General features: G+C 35.7%; 1 protein-coding gene across 3 annotated transcripts in view; it reads right to left on the bottom strand.

Moving 5' to 3' along the window:
* The window catches only part of cadm4 (cell adhesion molecule 4), a 301,336-nt gene that overhangs the window by 46,524 nt on the left and 230,904 nt on the right, over positions 1 to 23,908 (bottom strand). For all 3 annotated transcript variants that reach the window (XM_056474922.1, XM_056474921.1, XM_056474923.1), the window contains exons 3-4: positions 16,498 to 16,785; positions 3,022 to 3,183 (exon numbers count right to left, since the gene is read on the bottom strand). In XM_056474922.1, the coding sequence (XP_056330897.1) occupies positions 3,022 to 3,183; positions 16,498 to 16,785 (450 nt within the window). The remainder of the gene's footprint in view (positions 1 to 3,021; positions 3,184 to 16,497; positions 16,786 to 23,908) is intronic.

Here is a 23,908-nt window from a genome sequence, read left to right as displayed (position 1 = left end):
GTGAATTTTCAAATGCATAATTGTGCTTTAAAACTACAGCACAGTAATAGTTGTTATTTACTGTGTGTCTTTAAATTTTGCCAGTAATACTGTAAAATTTACAAACATCCTGTAAATAAATAATTATAATTCTGCTGTAAAACTACTGTAAATATTTTTACAGTGTAGTAGGACCACTGGTTTTAAATTGATTACTTAATACATAACAACATGTTTCTTGAGCAAGAAACATAGATGGATTATGTGACTGCAGACTGGAGTAATAATGCTGAAAATTAAGCAATACATTCATTCATTCATTTTCCTTCGGCTTAGTCCCCTTCATCAAGGGTTGCCACAGTGGAATAAACCGCCAACTTATCCAGCATATGTTTTACACAGTGGATGCCCTTCCAGCTGCAACCCAGTAGTGGGAAACACCCATAAACACTGATTCACACACATACACTATGGCTATCTTAGTTTATTCAATTCACCTATAGCAAATGTCTTTGGACTGTGGGGGAAAACAGAGCACCTGGAGGAAACATACGCCAACAAGGGGAGAGAACATGCAAACTCAACACAGAAACGCCAACTGGCCCAGCTGGGACTCAAACCAGCGGCCTTCATGCTGTGAGGCGACAGTGCTAACCACTGAGCCACTGTGTCACCCAAATTAAGGAATAAAATTAAGAATTTTATAATATTATATTCACTTATAATAAATTGTACATTTATTTTCTAATATGTCTTTCTGTGTGTTTCATCCTATTGATGTATCTTTTAAGAGTTCACACTTAGCTGATGATTGATTATAAAGCTTGTTTGGCATGCTGTCCCGGGAGAGAGCACTGAGCTCATAAGATCCACGAGCCCGGGGCTTCCTCCCGTTTGCAAGGCGAGAGGGGAGTTCGAGCTCAGGTAGATCTCGAGAACTCCCCTGCTATAGTAGCTAATGAACAGATAGTGATTGCTCTTAAGAGATGACTAAGTGTGGTTTATTTATAAACTAATTTCGAGAGGATCGCGCGCTTATGATCAACACGGCTGGCTCCTCATTAGCTCTGTAATCTGACCCATTAGATGATTACGGAAGCATTATAAATAACCAGAGTTTTTCACTCCAGTTATCTTCGACTTGAAGCTTCCCCCCCTTCCAACCCTACTTCCTTCCCCTTTTCCGATAGGGCGACACGGTGGCCCAGTGGCTAGCACTGTTGCCTCACAGCAAGAACACCGCTGGTCTAACCTCTTATCGGGCTGGTTGGTGTTTTTGTGTGGAGTTTATATGTTCTCCACGTGTTTGCGTGGGTTTCCCCCAGGTTCCCCGGTTTCCTCCCACCGTCCAAAAACAAACCATAGCCAATCGACTAAACCAAATTATCACCTAAAACAACCTTAGTTTACACTTCTCACACGGCGACAAGCAGGGGAGTTCTCGAGACCTACCTGAGCTCGAACTCCCCTCTCGCCCTTCGGGAGGGAGCCCCTGGCTCGAGGATATTACGAGCTCAGGGCTCTCTCCCGGGACAGCATGCCAAATACGCTTTATTGATTATTAGCTAAGTGTGAACTCTTAAACTAGGAGCATGTTTAAGGTGCTGATTTGGATTAGTCAATTAACTTAAGTTGCATGTTTTTGGATGGTGGGTGGAAACCGGGCTGCCCGGTGGGAAACCCACGTGAGCACGGGGAGAATGTGTAAACTCTGCAAGAAACGTTGGCTGGCTTAAGGACTAGAACCAGTGACGTTCTTGCTGTGAGGCAACAGTGCTAACCGCTAGGCCACCGTGTTGCCCATCTAGGAAAAGAGGAGGAGTAGGGGTGGAAGTGGGGATTCTTCAAAATGAAGATGGCTGTAATATGGAACTTAGGGTATTTATAGTATCTTAGGAATTGTCTGATTGGTGAATAATAAATTGAATAAAGCGGGTCCAGCCGCAAGCAATTATAAGCATGTGATCCTCTTGAAATTTATAAATAACCCTCACTTCAAGAGTTCACACTTAGATAATGCTCGACTATGATAGCAGGTTTGGCATGCTGTTCCGGGAGAGAACCCTGAGCTCGGATATAGATGAGCCCGAGGTTCCCGCCTGGTCAATGAGCATTAGGAGGGATACGAGATCAGGTGTTTCTCGAGTGCCCCCTTTTTCTATGTATGCGTTAAGTGCTTGTGACTGTATTACGATTCAGTTATGTACATGTTTTTAGACTGTGGGAGGAAACCGGAGGACCCAGAGAAAACCCATGCAAACACAGGGAGTGCCGACTGGCTCAATTAGAACTTGAACCTGTGGCCTTCTTTCTGGCAGCAGTGCTAACCACTGAGCCACCGTGTTGCCCGATCATAAAAGAGGAGAAGGGAGAAGGGAAGGATGGGGGGGTTTCCAAAAACGAAGATAAGGAATGAAGTTTAGGCAGGATATTTATAGTAGTTTTAGAATGATCTGATAGGCTAGCTAATGATTAGCAATGAGGATCAGCTGTAGTCAATCATATCACGTGCTCCTCTCGAAATTAGTTTGTGAAACTTCACTTAGTGAGTAAGACATCTCAAATTTTTACCGACCCCAAACTTTTAAACGTAAGTGTAAGCAGTGTTCAGCATTGAGTGAGCTACATTAATAATACAACGGTTTTCTCAACAAAAATGCTTTTAAAACATTTTAGCAGGAGTCTGATACAAACCCACGGTGGGTAACAACAGCAATGCTCTGAAGTTTATATAAACTCGATTGTCTTTTTATAGAGTAAAGCCTTTCGGTTTTTACAGCGACTTTATGAGAGAAGTCCTAGTTCAAAGTCAATATCTACATCATTGGTTGAAATCTATCATATTTGGAGTGTTTCTGTGCTGTTTAACGGGATACTGTTGCCTTCTAGTCCTTTATCAAAGCAGGCAAGATGTGACACAAACAAACAAACGCTTGCCAACCAAACATGTTTAAACAGATGGGGCTTCAGCGAGCTAATAACAGGCGCTAATCAGTCTAATATGGTGGTAGTCATGGAAATGTGACGGCGTTGTTGGCTCACAGTGAACGTCCAGGCTGTAGTGACGAACTCGCTTCTGGCTCACGAGTGCGGGATGAGACGCCTCACAGCTCAGCGCCGCTCCGTTATCTTTCCTCTCCACGGGGATACGGATAGTGTTGGAAACACTCACAGTCTTGCCATTCTCCTGCTGGGAGATCACACCTGAACGGAAAGAGAGGGACGGAAAGAGGGTTTACATGAGTCACTCTGCACAAATTTGAACCCTTTTGTGCATTGCGGTCACTGCAATGGACAGATATTTGGAAGCTATTTTCAGTCCTTTAAATTGTAGCACCATGTGCTGAACTCCCAAAGAGCCGTCTCCAATTTCACTTCATTATTGTCTGTATTGTCCCACGTTGTTTAGAGATATTGAGTCATACATTTAATATGGCAGAGAGATGAGAGAATTCAGCAGGAATTAGTATTGAATCTTTTAATTATCAGAAAACCAAACAGGTGGCAAATAAGTTGTTAGAAATACTTCTGATTTTATTTAACACTTCCGAATTAAATCATATTTGTTTATGTACATTTTTGGTAACACTTTACTTGAAGTGGGTGTTCATATAACCATGACATGACGTATGAATGTATGCATGCTTATCATTAAGTGCCATTCTCAGTTGTGTCATTTGAAATGCAAAGATGACACAGTTTGAGAAGTTTTGATGACAACTTGACATAAACAATTACTTCATAATCTGTCTTTGTCTTTGTCATGACAACTTTACATTATCAAGACAACAGAGCTTGTCATGAAAATGTCATTAACAGGATTGTCATGACGCCATTATAACTTTGTCAGTAATGTTTTTCTGATCACTATTTCCTTGGAACCATTAAATCGTATTTTTAATAAAAATCATTATCTTGAGATATAAATGTATAACTTCATCATTAATATTTACTAACATCTTAATGACAAATTCAATTTGTACACTGTACAAATCTTGCTGTCTTACATTTTCTCAGGGTATATGCACGAATCCTAAAGGTAATTTCAATACCCTTTTAAGACTTTTTAAATACGTTCTCAGAATATTTTAGGACATCGTCGCCACTTCAAGCTCTAATCAGTATCAAACCTTTTACTTAATTAACAGTTGTAGTTAAATAAATCAACGGAGCACAACCATGCAACAGAACTCAGATAAACTCAGAAGAAACAAAGCTTGAAAGAATAAATTACACGGTTGTTTTCAGCGACAAGCTTTAGCCACTTTAAACTCATCTTTCTCTAAACAGGAGTGCGCAAACTTACATTTTCCCATTTTGTCGTCTGTTTCGCTCTATGGTTTCGCTACATGTGGAGAGCATCAGAGAATTTTCCCACGTTTGTCACAAATTATGTGACCTCACCCAGACAAAGAGCTTGGCCGGAAGCGCCCCGGCCCGAACCAATTGCATGGATTGAGCAACCCGTTGTTAATATTAGGAGGAAAATAAATATATTTATGCTTTTCAATTTATGGAAGTCAAACACTTTGGACAATACTTGAACAAAATGTAAGACCTCGTAAAAACGTGATTAAGACTTTAAACCTTTTAAGGGCTTTCATTTTCTCATAATTGATTCATCAACTTTTAATACTTTTTAAGACCCCATGGACACCCTGTTTATAGTTGAATGAAAATACCTTTTCTAGCCATCTCAACTTACATTAATTAAACTGTCAAAAATATTAGGTTAAACTTTGTATAACAAAATATATATTTTTTGATTGACTTATTAAGTTATTAATCAGATTAACTTATTAAAATAGATTAAAGCAACATAAAAAATATTTGTTGTCTTGACTTGTAATTTTTTTGTGTAACACTGTAGTTGAGGTTCAAAAAAATTAACAACACTAATATAAAATTAATGACACAATTATAATGGCCTCACAACAATCATGTTTATGATGGGTTTATGACAAGTTACGTTGTTTTGGTAATGTCAAGTTTTCATGACAGACAGATCTAAAAATCTTTGCATTTAAAATGAGCACTTAATTAAGGTTGTCTAAAGCATGTTTAAAATAAATTATATATTTATGACATACCAATTCATGATTATAAAGGTTTTATGACACTCTTATGAACTCCCCTTTAAGTAAAGTGTTCAATTTTTTTTTTCTGTGAAAGAAAACTATGTATATTGTGCCTGTTGAGCCTTCAAATTCTGCTTTATGTTTAGCTTACTCTACATTCTGATATAATTTAAACTTGAATGGTTTTGATTAAAAATCAATATTACTAAATAGTCTTCAGTGCTATTTATTTCAGTGCTATTTATTTATTTACTTATTTATTCGGCCACATAAAAAAATTTAAAGGCATAGGACAGGGACATGTGTGCATGATTGCCGTCGAGTGTGTGCGCATGAATATTTGTAAAAAAAAAAAAAAAAAAAAAAAAAGCAAAAGTATTCATATTACTTATCTCATAATGTTTTTTGTATGTGTTAGTTTCGTCAATGAGAAATGGGAAAAAATGTTTAGTGCCTATGGCTTGAAACAAACAAAAACGTGACAGATATGCTGCTCCAGTAATGTGACTGAAAACTGTGAATGCATGCACTCTCATCTGCTCATAAACAGTGCGAAATCGTTGACAAAAATATGAGACTAAAATGTAGTTGAACAGATGAAAACCAAGCAATATCAATTTTAACTATAATCCGCTGGATTGTGCTGTGCATTCATTTAATGAGTGAATCAGAGTGCATATTCAGTCATATTAATGACACACCAGACTATTTACTAAGTTTCTGTTTGTTTCAAGCCATTTTCATTTACAAAATGAAAACTGTCTGAAACCAAGCAATCAATTCAGTTCTATTCAGTAACATTTTACACCACTGATACATGGTGTTCACTGTAGGGGACAGATACTTAACTCACTCAAGATATGAAATATTGCAAAAAATATTTCACTTGATTAAAAGTATATATATATATATGAGAAATTCCAGCGTTACGGATGTGATATTTGTAGTAAAACATCTGTTTATAGTTTCTAAAACAACTGATCACAGAGTTACGCAACCAGAAAAATATCAATCTGTAAACAAGTTTTGTACTTTAAATGAGGAAAATAGACTTTCTTTATGGATGTGACCAAAAAAGTCTGCAAGTTTACAGTATACAACATACTTTGTAGAAATTCAGTGAATTAAACTGCACAACCCAAAAGAAATAATGATAATGATCATCAAAAGGATAAAATATGTCTCTCTATAGAATAAAATATAGATAAAATATGTCTCTCCGTTATGGATGTGACAGATGTGAAATTGCCACTTGTGTGACTTTGGTAAATAAAATATAACAGTTTGAAAACAATGACAGAGACTTTTGAGTTTTTTAAAGCATTGTAAAATATTTCATGGCTTTCCATAGAAACGGTTTCCATATTTTGGTGAAAACAAAATTTTTTTCATGGGAAGGTTGACATTTGCATGAAATTGCTTATATATATATATATATATGTGTGTGTGTGTGTGTGTGTGTGTGTGTGTGTGTGGGCGTGCGTGCGTGCGTGCGTGCGTGCGTGCGTATGTATGTATGTATGTATGTATGTATGTATGTATGTATGTATGTATGTATGTATGTATGTATGTATGTATGTATGTATGTATGTATGTATGTATGTATGTATGTATATATATATATATATATATATATATATATATATATATATATATATATATATATATATATATATATATATATATATCCACTTAGTCAGGGGCGTAGCAACCAGGGGGGACGGGGGGGGATACGTCCCCCTCACTTTTAGAGACAGACCATTTAGAAACAGGTGATTAATAATTATATGAACGTATGATCTCATATAGCCGTCCCCCCACCCACTTTTATAATGTACACTACGCCCCTGCACGTAGTACACCATCAACAAATAGATTTGGTTCTAATCATCCAACAAGCTATATCCTGAGAACTAATTAGAAGGTGTGAATCGAATCATATGTTTTCAATGTAGCAGTGCGCTGATACGCCATCTTTTATGAGGAGACTGTTTTATTCCGCTATCGATTTCGATTTTAAAAGACGGAGTTTGATGAACTGCATGAGTCTGTCTGACTGTCAATGAATGGCACATGAAAACGTCCCTTACCTCAAAACTCTGTGCATTATAAGAAAAAGAAAACAATGTACAGTCGGAACTTTAGCATGCATTCATAACGTTTTTTTGTGCAGCGACGCTAATTTGAATGAGTCCGGTTTACCGTACATTAAACGGCAACTGCATTTCACGAAACACAGAGTTAAGATGCCGTTCTTTTATCTTGGATGCTATGAGGATAAACAAAGGCCAAGACCTTAAGTATGGTAAGAATGAAAGAATGGCAGCTTCTAAAAGTGTCTTGAGAGGCATCCCCTTTTGGCCCAATAGGCCTACCCTGTGTTTTATTTGTTAATTTTAGCTATTTTTAAAAAAAAGAATAAATATAATGTATAAAACTACACATTATTTGTATTACTTCATAATACCTATACGTCTAATAAGCTTTTTATATTAATGGACAATGCACAGATATTGATGTTTCATAATGTTTTACACAACATTATTTGAATCTACCAAGCTTAGCTTACCATGCTTAGCTTACCATGTACCAAAAAAACAAACAAACAAAAAAAAAAACATACATTACTAATGCTTTGCTTCTTAGACTTTACACACCTGAAACTTGCCTATAGCACTTATTCACTGTTGCTCTTATAGTTGTGTAAATTGCTTCCTTGTCCTCATTTGTAAGTCGCTTTGGATAAAAGCGTCTGCTAAATGAATAAATGTAAATGTTTGCAATGTTTACATTGCTCTACTTACATTAAATCTTAATCCCAAATATCAGAAATGACAACAGATTGTTAAGATTTAATTAATGTCAGTTTTAATGTAATTGATTAAGGCACTTTCTAGACAGATTTCATTCATTCATTCATTTTCCTTCTGCTTTTTCCCTGGTTTATCACAGTGGAATGAACTGCCACTTACTTGACAGATTTATGTATTTTTCATTTTAGGTGGTTTGTGTAATGCGTTTTATGTTTGGTAAAATAATTTCTAATTGCATCGTTAGTGATTTTTCAACTAATTACACTGTCTTGTCCCAATAGGTGTATTTAGAAGTTTTTGCAAAAAAAGCACAAGTGTATTTAGCTGGTTTTGGCACAAAAGAACACCTACCTTGTTAAAAACAAAAGAATTGTCTAAAGTGACATAAAAAAAGTATTTTATTTACTAGCTAGTAACCTTTTCATTAAATATAAAATGAAACTTCTGAACCGAATCAAAGGAGCCTGATGGAAAATGCGCATTTATATGGATTTAGAGGATTTTGCATCTGAACGCTTCATATTTTTCTCTTTCATATTTCAATATTTTTAAACTCAACAATTCATAAATAAAAGGGTGACAATGTGTGTTTACTTTTCAGCCAGACATTATTTGCATACCTTTGGTACAAAAGCACTGCACTCTCGCCCCAATTACTTCAAGCCATCTGAATTAGATGCACCTTCCACACATCGATTTCTCAACCACAGAACAGGCTCTATTATCCTGGCGAGACTATTAAGTTTTAATTTGATGATGAAAACGAAACGTCAAGGGGCCGGTGAAGGGCAGAAAACGGGTGATGAAACAGATGGAGGAAAGTGCAGGTCGATAGAGAGTGAGGTCAAACAGAGTTCACAGATTTATGAGGGATACATCAGGATTACAATAATTACCGGTTTCCAACTTGTAAAACTTGTATTTAAAAAAACTCTTACTTGACTAAAAGACTTTCAGAACAACAAGAATAGCAATGGCTACATAGCGTTATACTTTGTTTTATATAGAAAGAGCATTTGAAGGTGAAGCATTGTGGCGATTTAATATTCTTTTCTCATCAACAATAAAACCACAAATAGAGCTTTTATTTTAGTGTTATGATTATTACCATAGAAACAAATGATTTCTGAAATGAGCAGCTCTGAGAAGTTTCATAAACTTTCAAATGACACTTACAGAAGTTCATGTATTTTATATAATGAGTTCTGCAGGAATGGAGTATTTTTGGTTAAAGGTGGTCTGTGGTAAACGTAAGCTCAAAATAACAATTTCACTTTTGATCTCTGCTACGGTATTAAGAATACATCAGTAAAACCCCCTTGTGAATGTTGTAAAGCTTTCTCTTGTCTTGTAAAAACAAGAGGCTAAACGGCACTATAGAAGTTGTCTCTAGTCCATATTTAGTCCATTGTGTTTATAATTGTGCTCTTGCAATCTATTCAAAGTCAAGCTTTCAATAAATAAACACTGAAAGAGTAGACGGACAAGTAATGATGGTGATGTTGAAGTGGTGCGACTGCAGTGTAGTCCATTTATAGAAGCCTAATTTAAGTTTAGTTTTGTAGATCTGGCAATTTGTTTAAGACTTCAAAAATTATAAACATTTTTTATCGCATATATTTAGCAATAATCCAAAGGCCATAATAAAACTCCCATTGGGTTTTTGTTGAGGAAAGCAGGTTGAAGATGAATTTTGTCTTGGCCTATAAATAGACATAATCACCGTGGTGCTTAAACTTTTAGTATTTAATAATCCATGTTACTATTAATAAAGTATAACTTTGTTTTTTAAATCATTAGTTAAAAGATGATCTAGTGTAATAATTTGTAGGGTTACTGTAGGGATAATGTAGGCTTAATTATGATTAAATTAATGTTTAGTCATTTTACATTAAGCAATTAAAAAATGCATATGTTTGACTTGAAATGTTAAAAATCTGCAGTAATATAAAATAAAAATTAATAATCGGTTATTTTAATGTGTACTAATATTTCACAATATTAATTCACTGTACTTGTATATGTAAAAGACAAACAGCTAATGTATGTAACTAAAACTTTCAAAAATATATCTTAATATCTTAATGAATATATCTTATAGGGCACCTATTATGCCAAAAATCACTTTCATGAGAGGTTTAAACACAGTTGTGTGGCAAAAGTGTGTGAATATATCCAGCCTATAATGGTAAAAAATCATTCAATAAATTTTTTATAATCACACTTGATAAAAACAGTCTGCAGAAGCACGTTGATTGATATTCACCCTTAATACATGTCATTGGAGAGGGAAAGCCCTGTCCATTAGTGACCATACCTGCAAAAGATAATGTCAGCGACTAAGAGGCGTTATAAATGTGGAGTTTTAGGATGCACAAATGAACACCCTAGTCTCCATAGACAACAGGGCCGGATTAACCAATGGGTATTATGGGCACAGGCTCAGGGGCCCGTGCACACTTGTGGCCCCTGCGAGGGGAGGAAAAAAGCCAATTTCGGAGTGTCTTTTTAGGCAAACAGCGCACCTAGTTGGAATAAGCTATATTCATGGTTTCTGCGCATCAATGTCTGATTGACAGAGACAAGATAAGTAAAGAGTGTGGCATATGTCAGCATGAGTGGCGTACCTTGTACCTCGCACGGCAACATTTTTTGACACGATCGATTATTAACCGAGTTCGAATCCACCATCTGCTGAACTCGTGCTACTTTTTCTCTCCCCATTACACATCAGATTGGAAATATATATATTTTTAATATGAAGGAAACATGATATAAAGTCACAATTGCCTCGTGGGTATTTAATCAGGTTTAGCCTATTTCTTATGTGTAAAATATTCTATAAACAGTTATTTTCCACCTGGTGTTAAACGTTAGCAACATCTTAGATTTGAAAAAGGAGAGAAAGGCCATGAAGAGGAGAGAGACATGAGAGAAGAGGTATAGTGTGTGTGATTTCGGATACTTTTAGGTTTATAATCAAGCTGATCTATGCTGTTTGCCTGCTCTTCATCACGAGAAGAGTAGAGAAAATAGAGGAAGAGGAAGTGAGAGACAGTAAATCATTAGTGTGTATTATGAAAGACTCAGATTCATAGAACTGGATTGGAGAGGGATTGTGTGTTATATGCCAATAACATGCTATTTAAGTTTGTAGAAGCTATACATTAAAAAATACCCTTTAAAAAAATTATATATATAAATATATATATATATATATATATATATATATATATATATATATATATATATATATTCACTAGTTTTATTATTATTTTTTTCAATGCTTTAAAAAATAAGTAAAATCTTTGTAGACTAAAAATATATGTACTATATATCATTTATTTAAATTATACAAGTTATAGATTCATTTTATTAAAAAAGTATTACATTCATCTTATTTTTTAAATTCAACTATAGGGGTGCGGCCGGGTAGGGGGCCTTACAAGACAATGTGCCCAGGGGCCCCTGAATTCTTAATCCGGGCCTGATAGACAACCTTCTTCTAAGCTTCTTTTGACATTTTCAGTTTTTCACCGAGTTACCTTTGAATCTGCCTTGAAACAAAATTGTCACGATCACCAGCGATCGAGCATTTGCAGATCATTGGAGACAACACACATAGCACTTTAATGAGTACAATTCCCATCATGTACCTCACACACACCAGTTCCTGATCTCTTTATTTTTTTGTGTGGCCAGAGGAAAATTGGGTACATCCTTAATGTTGAGCTCTGAAATGATATGTGAAATAATTGATTTGCTCAAGCTCATACAGCAAAGTCACAAACAACACATAAACTGAAATGAAGTCATGTGGACATAACACAAGATCTAAATAAAGTAATTTTAGCATTCAATTTATGCATAAAAAATATATATTTTCCCAACAACAAAATTGTGGCTATTGAAAATGGCGAATGGCTAGTAATGATGAAAAACTACTAGCCACAGTAGCTGGTGATATGAAAAGTTAATGTCGAGCCCTGAATGTATCTAAATTTTCATGAATAATTACCATATATTATTCAGTGTTATTAATACAATAACTAATGTCAACAAACTGAACATTATAAAGCATCATGCATTGTTACCTTCCCCCAACAATCTGACATGAACTCAGATACTGTTGCTAGTTTTGCACAGCTCTGTGTTCTTGCATTCGGCTATTTCCGGGAAAAATGTCAGTCCAAGCATTACCTGCTGAAGTAACAGGAAATGTGGTTTGAAACAAGTAACTTGACAAGAACTTGTTTATAGAACTCTCACTTGTGTGATCTTGCTGCAATAACCTTGATCAGACTGACATTTAAATTATTTTCACTGAAGCGGAACACCGACTGGCTCAGAAGTCTAAACTTGATCTGAAACCCGTCTTACTGAATCTGTCGCACAGAAACAGACACTTCTGCTCACGACTTTATATTCCAGCAACATTGATAGAGCACCAAACCTACAATCTCACCCTGAACTTTCTTCCCTGCCTCTCTTTCTCAGCGTCTTTGTCATTCTCTTTCTCCAAGATTTTTTTTCCCCCTGCTTGGAACCCAGAAAAGCAAAGCTGAAACAAAGAGATAGAGCAAATGTGATGGCAGTGAGAAAAAGAAAGGGAGAGAAAGCAGGAAAGGAAAGGTAGAGTTGACAGAACAGAAATAAAGGCACAGATTGGAGCAGCACCTGGATTCAGTTCTCTCTGCATGTGTGTGTATGTGGGGTGTATTCGACAAAAAAAAACGCTCCTCCACACACATCTGAAGGGACCCAGATGGACAGATGCATTTGAAATTCGATAGAGTGACATAAAGCAATAGAGGGGAAAATGTGCCAATGAGCAAACACATGGGGGAGAGGAGCAAAGCCTTTCTTTCTGGCTGCCAGAGAGATTAATCCAAATGCATGACATTTACCATGAAGACAGACAGTCTGACAGAGAGACAAAGCAAACATGCACATATGTGGAGGATTTCTACATTTTTAAGTTAGCTCTTTTGTGTTTACGCGTGTGCTTATGCGCTTGTTCGTGTTTGTAAGTGCATGTGTAGCAGGGCTCAACGGTGCAAGCATTTCAACCGCATTTTCAGACTAAAAATAGATATAAGTGGAACTGTTAAATGCATTTTGGAGTATATGTGCAAATGAAAAGTAGATGGGGCAGCACGGTGGCACAGTGGGTAGAACAATAGACTCACAGCAAGAAGGTCGCTGGTTCGAGCCCCGGCTGGGTCAGTTGGCATTTCTGTATAGAGTTTGCATGTTCTCCCCGTGTTGATGTGGGTTTCCTCCGGGTGCTCCGGTTTCCCCCACAGTCCAAAGACATGTGCTGTAGGTGAATTGAATCAGTAGTGTATGTGTGTGAATGCAAGAGTGTATGGGTGTTTCCCAGTCTTGGGTTGGGGCTGAAAGGGAATCCGCTGCATAAACATATGTTGGATAAGTTGGCGGTTCATTCCGCTGTGACAACCCCTGATTAATAAAACGACTAAGCCGAAAAGAAAATGAATGAAGGGATGAATAAATAAAAAGTAGGTTCCTGGGATTTTTTGAAATGTCTTAAATTCAGCTATTTACAAATTCAGAACATAAAAAGTAAAAAATTTAAAATGATTTAACAAAGGGATTATTCATACAAAAGTTTTAATTTACTGCTAATTTACCTGTTTTAGGCCACTGAAGATAGTAGGTAGTATGTGACTAATGAAGATTTAGATGAATTTGTTATCTTTAGTGATTTGTGTAATGCAAGTCGAAGGACAATGTTTTGGGATTAAAATTAAACCCATTTTAAAATAAATAATTTTGCAGCTCCTGGTTATACACTGAGGTCTTATTAAGCAAAATGATTAGTCGGTGCAAGAAATGTAACATTATTTACAACTTGCTTTATGCTTTGATGCATACAATCACACAGGTGTGATCAGTCTTGGCTCGTCCCTGGATTGTGCGAACACACTGATGTGATTAGAATGTTCAGTGCATCACGTGATCACTGTTAAATTCAAATCTGATTTCGCATGTTGGCTCAAGCCGAGCCATAAAAAGACTTGCCTTAAATCCCAATGTATCAGTGTTGTCTAGGCATGGGAAGATAACCGTTTTCAAGGTATATCGCGGTTTGGAAAAGTCAAGGTTTTAAAACTGTAACCATTTTCGGCTATACCATTCCTAAGGTATGTGTATTATTTTTTATTTATGTTTTTTTTTTTTTTTAGGACAAAAGTATCTCCAGCAGAAGACGCCATTTTAAATTGTAAAAGAAATCTGTGTTTTTAAAACAAATGAAGACTGCAGAAGTCAATGATTCATTTGAATGATTTAGCCTGACATGCTTAGCTACTGCTCCAAAAAATTTGAAATGTTTCTCTAAATAAAATATAATATTATATTATAAATAAATATAATATAATATTATATTATAAATAAATTTTAGTTTTTAACCCGGACATTGAAAAAGAATATATTTTAGAGCAGTAATCACAATACCGTGAAACCGTGATATTTTTATCCAAGGTTCTCATTCCATCATAATCTTATACCGGCCCATGCCTAGTGTTGTCAAACAAATAATGTTTATTTTAAGTTTCAAATGTTTCAATACACATTCAGTGCCTACAGAAAAGCATCATACCATGTGAAAATCTCTACCTTTACTCACATTACACCCTGCTTTCAAATGACCTTTGGGATAAAGTTGTAAAAAGGCACAGGTTAGGAGATGGCTACAAAAACATTTCAAAGGCTGGAAAAGTTATTGAATGTGATTTGATTTTAGGATGTATGACAAATAAAGTCATTATTTTAATGGGGTGTATTGATTTTCTATAGGCACTGTAAGTACTAGCTAAACATAACATGGTAATTTACATGCTGATGTTTATGGAGATGACAGTAATTATTATTTTTAAACAGATACACACTGTTTAGGTTACTGAAATGATTACTATTCTTCCCCCAGCTAAACAGCAAACTACTTTCATGTATTTCGGGAAAAGTTGATGAATTAACATGTTGAAAATCCAGCAGCTCTGATTTTTCCACTGTAGCACAGGCTAATCTAGCAGCACTTATCACCCATTTATTATTAAGCTGTTAATATGAATAAATACCTATTCTTACACATATTTGAAAATCAGCATATAAGATATTTCAAAATATAATAAGAATGTTTGTCAAAATTTGCAGAAAAGGTCAAAAAGAAACCAAAAACTCAAGAGACCAGAAACTCACATTCTCTACACGTGTACACATGCAGAGAACTGTTTACCCAAGCTTATGATTAAAGCTAATAATTCATATGATGGAATAATTAACAGAAGCTTCATAAGGCCTCAGTGTACAGCAGGAGCCACAGGGACTGATTTGGAGTTGTTTGTATGTGTTTATTTTTAATCTCAGACAGGGTCTCCATTGACTTGCATTATACTAATCACCAAGGACAATAGATTTTGATTTATTTAAAAATCATCTTTGATGTTCTACTGATGATCTTTGATGTTTTAAGGGTGAGTAAATTAACTACTGTACAAATGAAAATTTTTAGATGAGCTAATCCTTTAAGGAGTTTTCACACATGATTACAGCCTGTCATGTTTTGTCCGTGTGTTAGGTTTGGTACAAATACATGAACACAGCAGTCATGCTTAGATCTATACCTAAACACGTGGTCAGAGACTGGATGAACGAGGTGGCCTTGACCTCAAAACAAAATCTGGATCTCTTGGTAAGAAAAGACGCAGCACACCAGAATTTTTCACAATGTATGATGAGTTATTATGAATGTTGTGTGAAATGTAGCAGTGTTTGTTTTGCTAATTCCTCTCAAAAGGACTTTCGTGTTAACCCAGAGCAAGGACAAAATGAAAAGCCTAACTGAAATTCTGTGCTCTTTGGTCTAGGTTTTTGTAAACTTCTTTGCTTCAAATAAAAGTTGGTAATGTTGTGATTTTCCCTGTAGCTGTTTGGTTGGGTTTGAAGCTTATAAGACTTTAATGGAGTCTTTTAAAAAAGATTCCCCTGTGAAAACAGAAAAAGGAAAAATACTTCTGGAACCAGCACTACAGAAAAAGTGAATATTTCTGAGTTGTTTATAAAAACGTTTACATTTTACTGGTTATATTAGCATTTCAGTTACAAAATAAACTGTTTTTGTAATTTAGTTTTAATATTTAGATTAAACATATATCAATAATAATTTAATGAATAAAGCTTACATTGAAAACCTACAATAAAAAAGATTTTTGCTGCTTGTTCAAACTACTTAGTTTAAATAAGTTGAAACAACACGATTATTAAGAATTTTGTTGGACAACTTCATTTTTTATGTTTAATCCACTTAAATTTGTAAAAACAATTACGTTTAAACAATCTATTTGTGTAGGAACAATATGAAAGAATTTTGTGAAAACTAGCATTTGTTTTACAGTGTATATATTGTACTTTTTGTTTTTAAATACAGTCATTTTTTTATTGTAAAGGTCCCAATGCATCTCTTTATTAAGGATAAACTACATATTTGATACATTTTCACTGAGCCCCGAAAGTTCTCTAAACACTGCTTTGTAACAAAAGTAAACTCCTATAAATGTGTCTACAGTAAATCTCTATGACGTTTTCACATGTATTAAACTCACCAGGGATCTCTCTGCGGTCTCGAACCCAGCGCAGTGTGGCTGGAGGTTTGCTCCGCAGGGACAAACATGTGAGCTCAACCTCTCCTCCCTCCACCGCCTCTGTCTTCACCTCCACGCTGGGCACCTCCGGAGGCACCACCACCGACAGCGTCGCCACCTGGTGGTGTGTATCATCGGTGTAGAGCTGGCAGAAGTAGCCACCCTCGTCTGACACACTTACATTAGTCAACGTGATGCGGACCAGCTTCGGCGTAAAAAGAACCATCTGAAAACGGTCATCTTTCAGCGCTGGAAAACAGGAAAAGAGAAAGGATAATTAAGAATGAAGAAAACACAGGATATGCTAGTTTAAATTAAACCTAAATTGAGCCAAATTACTTTCTAAATGTATCTTTCCTGCTCTTATAGTAAGCAATTTCAATGGTGCCTGTTATTGCACAGAAGAAAATGTGCCTTTTTAAATTTTAATCAAAATGGAATTACTTGCTCTCAAATGATTTTCTTTCTTTTTTTCACTAATGTCCAAATAGGCATTTAGGCAGTGTTCTTAGCAACTCTTAGCAACCTTATTTCAAGTTCTGCTTCATATTGGTTGAAAACACTGTCTTTTAAGAACAAGGTTACAAAGAAGTTGAGCTTTACGTCAGTAAAGCAGGTTATGGTTGGAAAATCTTTCTGACTAGTGTAAATAAATTACTAACTAAATCATTCAAAACAGATCATGTTGAATCCTGAAAAGTGGATCACAGTTTCCATAAAATATATGCACTATTGATATTAATAAGAAAAGTAGTAATGGCTGTTGAGAATTCAGAACAAAACATTTTAATTTACAGCACTGAAGCACGATAGTCATACAATGTATGGATGGATGGATGGATGAATGTATGGATGGATGTATGGATGGATGTATGGATGGATGGATGGATGGATGGTCGGATGGATGGATGGATGTATAGATGGATGGATGGATGGATGGATGGATGGATGGATGGATGGATGGATGGATGGATGGACGGATGGACTGATGGATGGATGGAAATTAATTGATGGATTGATGGATGGATGGATAGATGGAGGGATGGATGGATTGAAGAATAGATGAATGGATGGATGGATTGATGGATGGATGGATGGATGGATTGATGAATGGATTGGTGAAGGGATTTATGGATGGATAAATTGATTGATAGATTGATGGATGGATGGATGGATAGAAATTAATTGATGGATTGATGGATGGATGGATGGATGGATGGATGGAGAGATGAATAGATTGATGAATATATGAATGGATGGATGGATTGATGGATGGATGGATTGATGAATGGATTGGTGAAGGGATTGATGGATGGATGGATGAATGGATTGATAGATTAATGGATGGATGGATGGATTGATGGATGGATGGATGGATTGATAGATGAATGGATTGATGGATGGATGGACTGATGGATGGATTGATGGATTGTTGGATGGATTGGTGAATGGATTGATGGATGGATAAATGGATTGATAGATTGATGGATGGATGGATGGATGGATGGATGGATTGATGGATTTAGTGATTGATGGATGGATTGATGGATGGATTGGTGAATGGATTGATGGATGAATGGATGGATAGATTGATGGATGGATTGATGGATGGATAGATTGATTGATGGGTGAATGGATTGATGGATGGGTGAATGGATTGATGGATGAATGGATTAATAGATTGATGGATGGATTGATAGATGGATAGATTAATTGATGGGTGAATGGATTGATGGATGGGTGAATGGATTGATGGATGAATGGATTAATAGATTGATGGATGGATTTATAGATTGATGGATGGATCAGTGAATGGATTCATGGATGGATTGAGTGTGTGAATCAGAGTTTTTTTAAGCCAAAAAGTAATTTGTTGATTGAGCATTATAATGGATGACTGAATCACTGATGATGACTGAAAGTGAGTGTGGGAATCACTATAGGAATCAGTAAGTGAGTGAGCGAATGAATGAACAAATAAGAGTTAAACACTTTTTTTAAACCAGTTACACTTCTGGAAAAAAATGAAAAGATAACTTCAAAGTTGATGTTTACTTATCTGGATTCAACATTAAATAGACACACACACACGCATGCACACATGTACACACGCGTACACGCACACACACACACACACACTGCTTGTGTTAGATATATAAACACCCTTTTGTCTTCTACATTTTGTAAACAATTTCAATGTAAGTACTTTTTTGTTAGCTTAAAAACCAGCTGCTAATGTAGTAGCTTGTAGTTGCACTAGCTACTTTCTCAAAAGGGAAGTTTGTAGCTCAACTACTTTTAATTAGTTAATTTCAATAGCAGTTTGATGTTTGCAAGCTACGCTTTCAAATTAACTTCTCAAACTCTGAATCACACAATAAAGATCAAACCAGTAAAGCAACATAAAAAGGAAAAGATGAAAAGGAGAAAAAAACAACAGACGAGCTTTTTTAACTAGCGTCTCTCACAGGCCAGCTGACACAGAACATCACATAAATACAACAGAGAAAACAGAGGCGCAGAGAACCCGCGTCGAAAATAATTTGTGCTTTGAAACCAAGGTGAGAGAAAAATCAATTGTCAGAAAATAATAATAATAATAGCAAATAATGATGGCAGGGGCTGGACAGGCCTTTTTGGGACAGAAATCACACAAGCTCGTTCTGTATTGAGTGGCGCTAAATACTCCTATTCTCTCCAGTTCTTTTTTAAAGCTCTTTGTGTGTGGATGACAGTGCTCTAGAGATATGACCCTCTGCCATCGGCTCACCCGATGTGCTGGATCTATAAGATGATTACAGCTCTGAAAGAAGCCAGAATTTTCAACACCTGGCTGCATTTGTCTGTGTATCTTGCTGGAAACTGTGAGAACGAGGGAATGTGAAGAAGTAAATGAGCAGATTCAGTAAACGGGTGAGTGGATGAATCAGAAATTAAGAGATACAATGAATCACTGAATGAATAAATCAGTGAACAAGTAGGAGTTGATTACGATTATTACTGATTTTGTAAGTGACAAAAATGTCAAAACAAGTTAGTGAATAAACTAATAAGTGACTGAAACAAATATGACTGAATCACTTCGTTAAGTTACATTGAAAAACACAGTAAATGATTCACTCCATGAATCAGTAAGTGAGCAAGCGAGTGAGTGAGTTGGGGAATAAATGACTGAATGCATTACTGACTCGGTGAGTGAATAATTCTGTGTGTTGAGTTAACTGAATAAGTGATCCATTGGCTTGTTTAGTTGGGGTCAGTAGAGCTGCTCTACTGTTGAATCACATCCATTAACACGCATGTTCATATTGAAACTGAAATGAACACTCACTGAACTGACTCCAAGCAGAACTGATGTTCTGAACTTGTTTCACATTGATAAACGCCTGATTACTTTTTGCCTGTTCATTATTTTTTCCTTCTTTTTTTGAATGGCAAAACTGTATAAAGTGAGTTAAAGATTAATCAAAATAGTCATACAATATATGAACAGGTGAGTTATTCAAGTTAATTAATGGATGTATGAGTATTTGAATCAATAAATTGATTATTGAATATATGATTCTTCATTGAGTAAGCAAGTTACAGGTTTATATTGAGCAATTTGAATCGTTCAGTGAGTGAGCGAATGAATAAATGAATGAATGAATGAATGACTGTAAATACTGAGTTACTGATTCAGTGTGAATGATTCAGCATGTCGCATTAACTGAAAGAGTGATACATTAGTTGTACATTAGAGTGAATCTCAGCTTTCAACATGAACTATTTTATGTCACTACTGTACTTTAGTACATTACTTTATCAAACAATTTTTTTTTATCTTAGGAAACTTTTATCTTTACTTTTTAAGGGGCAAATTAACTAACTTCCACCAGAGCAAACTAATATTTTTCCGCTACCCTGTCAGACTCAAATTTGTATTTGAGAGTGAATATAAGAGTACACGGTAGAGTGTATTTAAACTAGTGCTGGACAAAGATTATTTGTGACTGATCTCATCCAAAATCAAAGGTTTATTTGATATTAGGGGTGTCTAAACGTATTGTTTCTTCGGTGCACCGCGATGCAGACAATTTGGTATAGGTTCAGTAATAGATCCTAACCGGCTTTTACGTACTGACGTCATTTATCTCATATGCACTACGTCACGGTAGAATACTATGGCGAGGGAAGCAAGTGCGAGTAATTAAAGGTTCAAGAAACCCTCGGGTACTTTTTTGAGATTTTAACAGATTTGTGTGTGTTGAGCATCAGTTAAGACGATGCTAGCACCTGTCAGCTTTAATTGTGGGGGAAACTGGATAATTTTGAGCTTTTGTCAGCTAATTTCATTTTCCAGGTTTAAAATGATTTTTGGGGCAGGATCAAAATCGGTGACGTAGCGCAAAACTGCAAGTGAAGTGAGGACACGTCAGTTTCTCATTATTACTCATAGCGGAGTTTGCTTATCCTATGAGAAGAGCCTGCTTCTTAACTATTCATGACTGTGCGTGCTTTCTGGAATCCAAAGGTAAGAGAGACATGCCAGTGCCAAGCTGTGAGACTCTATGTTGATGACTGGGTGAGACCGCATCCACGGACCTACGGCACACAGTATTTAGCCGTTCATGAAGGGTCGTACGTGTTTGTTTCCATGATCCACTGGGTTTGTTGCATGTTTTTCCCCGCAATCATGTCAGGGCCGATACAGCAAAGCTGTATGTGTGCAGCAAGCATTTTTGTCAGGAGAGCAGTACGAGAATTTGAGAATGGCAGACTTTGTCTTTTATCAGTTGAGTTCGTTCACATTTAGACACATCACTGTGCTGCTGTGTTTGCCTAAATCCTTCAGATTAACAGCAGGGCTAAAATAGGCTAAAGGGCTAAAGGTTGAAATAAGCAAGAAAAAAGACCTGCTGCACTGAGTCTGCATTCAAACCCGGGGATTGAGGGAGAAGTCCTCATTTATAGTGTTTAAACACAATTATCTTTATAAATTCTGAGGTAGACTTGAACCGAAAGTGGGGGGGTTTCATGGCCCCTTAAAACTCTGAAACTCCACACATTCATGACACTGAAGTTACAGCAGAAGCCCCTATTTCACTCCCATGGAGAAAATGAAAGTAAACTTAATTTCTCTCTCTGTCACTGTGGCCCCTTTGACCAGCTGGCATGATGTTTCATCTACTCTTGGCTGTTACAGCGATACTAGATGATTCAGACACCATCGTGTCTGCATAGTGAGTTTTTTTTTCATCACATCTATCACGAGTCCGTGATAGATGATATAATTCTCAGACATAGGCATGTGTGTATTTGTATATATCCAATACATATACACAGTAAACACACATATATTACGTCAAAACAAACTTTTATTTTAGATGCGACTAATGCGATTATTTTTGGAAAAATGTCTTTGGTTTACCCGCTAAATTAAATGAATCATGCAATGGGATTTACTTATGTTATTTGTATCATTATTTAATGCCAAAAAATTATGTCCTTAATTTTGTGCTGCAAATGGCTGCAGTTGTTGCTTGAGGAGTTATTGCTGAGGGAGAGGGTTTTTTTTTCCACATGTAATCATTTATTTGAAATGCCAGAGGGACAGATCATTCGAACATATTATTTTGTGCCATGTTATTTTGTAAAATTTGTTTCAGGATTTAAAATATGACTTCGAACACACTATTTATTTTTTCTGCATTATCCATGGAGCCATTTTTCCTGGGACAGTCACGTATTTCAGCTCTTTTTAGTATCCTGCAAGAACAACCTAATCAAAGGTAACCAAGCTCATCGTAGAAAAATATTACCACCCATTCACAATTCATAATTGATTACCTTGCAGTAAAAGAAGTCTGAGCAGAAAAAATCATGGTGAATGAACTCATAACTAAAGCGCTCACTTGCCTGTGCGATAATAGTTCCTTCAGTATAAGCAGTTCTTCTTGCACCAAGCACAAACATTTGCAAGTGTCTTCACTTTCATTAAGCTTTAATCTGTTTGTTAATTATGCATATTCTTTGCCCCAAAATATTTGTATGTATAGGCCTACTTCAGGTCAATATGATGTGTACCATATCTGCTTTAAATTAAAAATAAATGTTTTATGAAGTAGTCAAAGGTTGACGTCGTTAATATTGATTCCTCAGTGTTCCTACATGTAAGTCAATCATCCTAACATTATGAGCATTGGCTCTGCTTATTTGCTGCTATGCTAATTTGTGGCCATGCTTATTTCATTAGTCGACATAAATTATATCTGTGATCTTTAATTTGATGTGTTTACCAAATTTGGCCCTTAGAGAATTACAGTGCAATCCAAATCCTGACAAGACTCAATATGGAATGGCAATACCAAAAATGTTTTGTATTTTTGAGAAACAAAGAATTTGCACCTAAAACTTGGAAAAGGTTTGATATAATATTAGACGATTGCAAATAAACCAAAGACATTTTTCATAGATTCTGAACTTCAAATATTTGTAATTGTAATTTTGCTTATTAGCATTGGTATTTTCTAAATATTGAATATTAAAATAATCTGTATGTATATATGGAGAGGTTTGTGTGGGCTTTGTATATATAAAGTCAAAGTCAAAATTATTCACCCTCCTGTTAATTTTTTATTCTTTTTCAAATATTTCCCAAGTGTTTCACAGTATTTTCTATACTATTTTTTTTTATTTCTGGAGAAAGTAATTTTGTTTTTAAGTTTAGTAGGAATAAAAGCCGTTTTTTAACATTGTATAAAATTTTAAGGTCAATATTATTAGCCCCCCTAAAAACTGTATTTTGAAGTTGTTTTATAGAATAAACCACTGTTGTCTTGGCTAATTTACCTAATTATACATAATAACTAGGTTATTATGTTAACTGGGCAAACATAAGTATACTTTTTTTTTAAATAATTAAAATTTCACTGGAGGGCAAATAATTTTGACTTCAACTGTATTTCTATGCATGAATGTTTTATGGAAGTGTAGAATTAAGTATTTGTACATGTGGGTCTATACTTATGTTTGTCATTGCATTGTATATGTAATTTTTTTTTAGGGTTGAGGGATTGTTCTTTAAATTTGAAAAGCTTTAAAGGTGCTGTATGTAGGTTTTTGACTCTTCTAAAGCATAAAAATACCATAATATGTTTGCAGATATTTGAGAAACATGCTAACATCCTTGTTTATCTGAAAAACAATGCTGTCAATAAAGTCAGTTATTCTGCTTTGAAAGGAATGTATGTCTTTGTTTTGGTTCTTTTAACCCGCCCACTGCCACTTTAGTCAATTATATTTCAGCACCCCGGGTTGCCTTGATGAAAAACTGCTTATTTCATTCATTCAGTCAGGAAGACTCTGAAAGCATGCATCTGTGACCAACATG

Source organism: Danio aesculapii, chromosome 16 (genome assembly GCF_903798145.1).
Source record: "Danio aesculapii chromosome 16, fDanAes4.1, whole genome shotgun sequence".
NCBI lineage: Eukaryota > Metazoa > Chordata > Actinopteri > Cypriniformes > Danionidae > Danio > Danio aesculapii.
Note: the sequence above shows the minus strand (reverse complement) of the source record. Positions and strands in the feature narration are given on the sequence as shown.